Source organism: Oncorhynchus gorbuscha, unplaced genomic scaffold (genome assembly GCF_021184085.1).
Source record: "Oncorhynchus gorbuscha isolate QuinsamMale2020 ecotype Even-year unplaced genomic scaffold, OgorEven_v1.0 Un_scaffold_3630, whole genome shotgun sequence".
Taxonomy (NCBI): domain Eukaryota; kingdom Metazoa; phylum Chordata; class Actinopteri; order Salmoniformes; family Salmonidae; genus Oncorhynchus; species Oncorhynchus gorbuscha.
The window spans coordinates 16,643-20,418 of NW_025747827.1; the positions used below are offsets into that span (position 1 = coordinate 16,643).

A 3,776-nucleotide genomic window follows, 5' to 3' on the forward strand; every position below is an offset into this window, starting at 1 on the left:
TCTGTCACGTGAAACGTCATATTCCTGTGACGACGATCAGTTCTCGTTTGTTTTTGGCAGTGAGATAGCAAACACATATTACTGAGATTGAATAACTAATAGAAAGCAACATATTTTCCAATGTTTTTGCCCACACTACTCAATAACTATAAGTCACCAATGTTGTCTCTTTAGGTAAGTGATTTATTCGATTCCTTGAATGTGTATTTCCAGGTAATATACATCGGATTCGATCTAGCATCACGGCTAGCTTGCAAATCGCTCAATGAAATAGATAACTAACTAGCTTCAATCTGAATATTCATCACCATTAATCTGTTTTCAGTGACTGTCTCACTCTGATGGTGAAGTCAAGATGAGTGGTGGTTTGGCTCCCAGTAGAAGCACAGTCTATGTGTCCAACCTGCCCTTCTCTCTAACCAACAGTGATCTACACAAGGTAAAACCATTTTTTTGTACCTTTATTTAACTAGTCTGTTAAGAACAAATTCTTATTTTCAATGACAGCCTAGGAACAGTGGGTTAACTAATGCTAGGGGGCAGAACGACAGATTTTTACCTTGTCAGCTCGGGGATTCGGGCTTGCAACCTTTCGGTTACAGGTCCAACACTCTAACCACAAGGCTACCTGCTGTAATATCTTCATATATAGAGTAATGGAATAGAACTACTTAACCCCTCCCTACCACTATTTCACAAGTTCGTGATCCTGCTGTTTATGCCATTTGGAAAAATGACCTCAAATAATGTCTTGGATCTTGTCATTTCAGCTTTTCACCAAATATGGAAAAGTTGTGAAGTAAGTTACTGGTATCAAAATAATGAGCTATACAAAGCTCAAATACAAACCAAAAAATGGTCACATGCTTCGTAAACTAACAGTGAACTTCCCAGTTACGGGTCTGTTTCCAATAATGCAGAGTTAAAGATAAAGATTTTTTTTAAATAGTGACACGATTAATAAATACACAGTGAATAACAAAAATCTATAGCAAAATCTACAGCTATGTTGGTGTTGTGGTGATCAGAGAAGATAATGATGGTCTCATGCTTTCAGGGTGACAATAGTCAAAGATAAAGAAACACGCAAAAGTAAAGGTGTGGCTTTTGTGCTCTTCCTGGACAAAGAGTCTGCACAGAGCTGCTTTAGATCACTCAACAATAAACAGGTGGGCATTTTTCCTCTCCCTGTTTTCATAAAAAGTTACATATCTGATGTGTTGTTTTTGTGTTAAAGTCCCCATCTTTTCGCCCCGCAGTTGTTTGGAAGAACAGTGAAAGCGAGCATTGCAATCGACAACGGGCGAGCAACTGAATTTATCAGGAGGCGAAACTACACAGACAAGTCCAAATGTTATGAATGTGGGGTGAGTTGATACTCTCTACCCAGATAAGCCATCTCCATTTCCCCCTTCATCCATCCGGAATGTGTAGCCGGATGTTCGTGCTATTTATACAATATTTCTGTCCTTTTCACGTCATAGGATACAGGGCACTTAAGCTATGCATGCCCAAAAAACTTGCTTGGTGAACGAGAACCCCCGAAGAAGAAAGAAAAGAAGAAGAAGAAAAAGGTTGAAGAGCCTGATGAAGTGTAAGTATCTTATCAGGACATTGATGCCCCTCTCCCGTGTTTGCAAACGGCTATGATCGTGTTCAACAGCAGTGTGTCCTTGATATTAACAGTAACTGTTCTATTTCAGATGAACTTTAGTTCAGAGATTCTTTGTTTGATTGCAGTGTCATATTTGTCATTGTTTGTGAAGTCCTCTGTGTGTGTTTTGTTTCTATGACTTTTCTACTTTTTCCTCTGTCGTTTACAGAGAAGAGGAGGAAAGTGAGGAAGAGGGAGAGGACCCTGCTCTTGACAGCTTAAGTCAAGCCATAGCATTCCAGGTAAGTTAGTAGGCTATTGTATTACTTGAAACCCTCTATTTACTTGGTATTTGTCTTTATCTGACCCCTCTTAAAAGAGGGAGAGGACCCTGCTCTTGACAGCTTAAGTCAAGCCATAGCATTCCAGGTAAGTTAGTAGGCTATTGTATTACTTGAAACCCTCTATTTACTTGGTATTTGTCCTTATCTGACCCCTCTTTTAAAATCACACATGGGATCATGTGTTCCACAGCAAGCACGACTTGAGGAGGAGCAGCATAGGCGACAGCAGACGGCCTTTGTGGCTGAGGAGGCCGGTCAGGAGGCTTCCACATCAGACGACTCCAAGAAACCCAGGATCAAAAAGAGTGTCTACTTCAGTGACGAGGAAGAACTGAGCGACTGAGGGGATTTCACAGATATAATTCAGACTCTTGAGTAGCAAATATTTGAAAATGAACGGGGGACATTCTGTTTGTCAAGATCTTCAAGGGCATCATCGACCTCGAGAAGAGATGTGTTTGATGAAAAGGGTTACAGTGTACCATTGTTTAGTTGAAGTCCACAACTGTTTCTGTATCAGTATTTGTTCTGATCCATAGTGTCCTTTTTATAATGAGGACTCAGCCACTGTTCTTCGCAGGCATTGGGACAATGTGATTGGAGATTAACTGTGTTTCTGCGGTTTTCTTTTCATCAGCTGTGTAAATACACCATAGTTGTTTTACTGTCTTTTTTCACCCTTCCTATGTATGTCAATATTAGGGGAAATAGAACTATTCGGTTTCAAGATAGCCTTCCCCATCTTATGCTCAATTTATTTGAAAAGGGTATTGAAACATCTGAAAGTGTAGAACACCACCGATGGCATGTGGTCTTTCACAATAATGCACCACACTTTTGCTGATAAATAGGAATAAAGAACATTCAAGTCATGAACATTCCTTCCTGTATTTCAGTATTGATCACAACTCCCCATCCACCAGCTGCTAACCAGAGGCAAGGTGTAGTAAGGTGTGTGTACTGTAGTGTTGCCCTAACGTGTCCACCGGGCTTCTCACCATATTCCATGTACTCGAGCAAGGCAACATTCCTTCCTGTATTTCAATATTAATCTTCCATTCTGTGGGGGCTACTCTTCCCCTCTACAGTAAGGTGGATGTTGTCCTGATGAGTGCAGTGTGCACCTCTCAAATACCACGTGTTCCCTATCAGAGAGCAAGAGCTCCATGTGACGGAGTGTCCTGACAGGAAGCCAGGCGGTACAGGCTGCAACTCTCAGCCCTGGCACATTCTGATTTATACCTGCAAGGCCACGTCAAGAGCTCCCTTTTAAAGCAATGAGATGGGATGGGAGGAGAGCCACTGAAATTACGTTATAAAGATTTATGGTTTACAAATGTTTGGCAACTAAATACAAGGTGAAATACATAATTCCCTTTTCAGTTCTGTCATTCATTTTTCTAACCCCAGTTATTAACTATGTATATAATCTGTAGCCTCTCCATCACATTAGGAAACATGAATAGGGCTTAACATTCAACTATGCAATAATGTTAATGTCATTTGCACTATGTCTGTCTATTGCGTTAAATGTCAGATCATCAAATCTAAAGGATGGAATCTCATTTTCTCCACCGCCGCAATAATGATTGGAAATACACCCGTCGACGACATTGAACAATCTCACGAAGTTTATGATAAAATGTCAAATGACACCTCATTAGACCCTAATCATGCATAATTACTTTGACATTAGCGTATGTGTTACAAAGACGAGTGTTATTACAAATGTATTCATTCGAATCAGGAATGTCTGTTCCTGTCTGCGCTATATCCTCAGGAAATGGCTTCAAATGTGATTGGACAAACCGCGTCATGTGACCATCCTCCAACTGGAG

At 40.5% G+C, this 3,776-nt stretch overlaps 1 protein-coding gene across 1 annotated transcript; it reads left to right on the top strand.

Annotated features, from left to right (window-relative positions):
- The first annotated feature begins 11 nt into the window (after window positions 1-11).
- Window positions 12-2,810, top strand: LOC124028017 (zinc finger CCHC-type and RNA-binding motif-containing protein 1-like). Its single transcript, XM_046340180.1, has 8 exons — window positions 12-174; window positions 326-439; window positions 771-799; window positions 1,058-1,169; window positions 1,260-1,367; window positions 1,485-1,594; window positions 1,824-1,896; window positions 2,129-2,810. The coding sequence occupies exons 2-8, from the start codon at window positions 356-358 to the stop codon at window positions 2,279-2,281; spliced, it is 669 nt and encodes a 222-aa protein (XP_046196136.1). The 5' UTR covers window positions 12-174; window positions 326-355; the 3' UTR covers window positions 2,282-2,810.
- The last annotated feature ends 966 nt before the right edge of the window (window positions 2,811-3,776 follow it).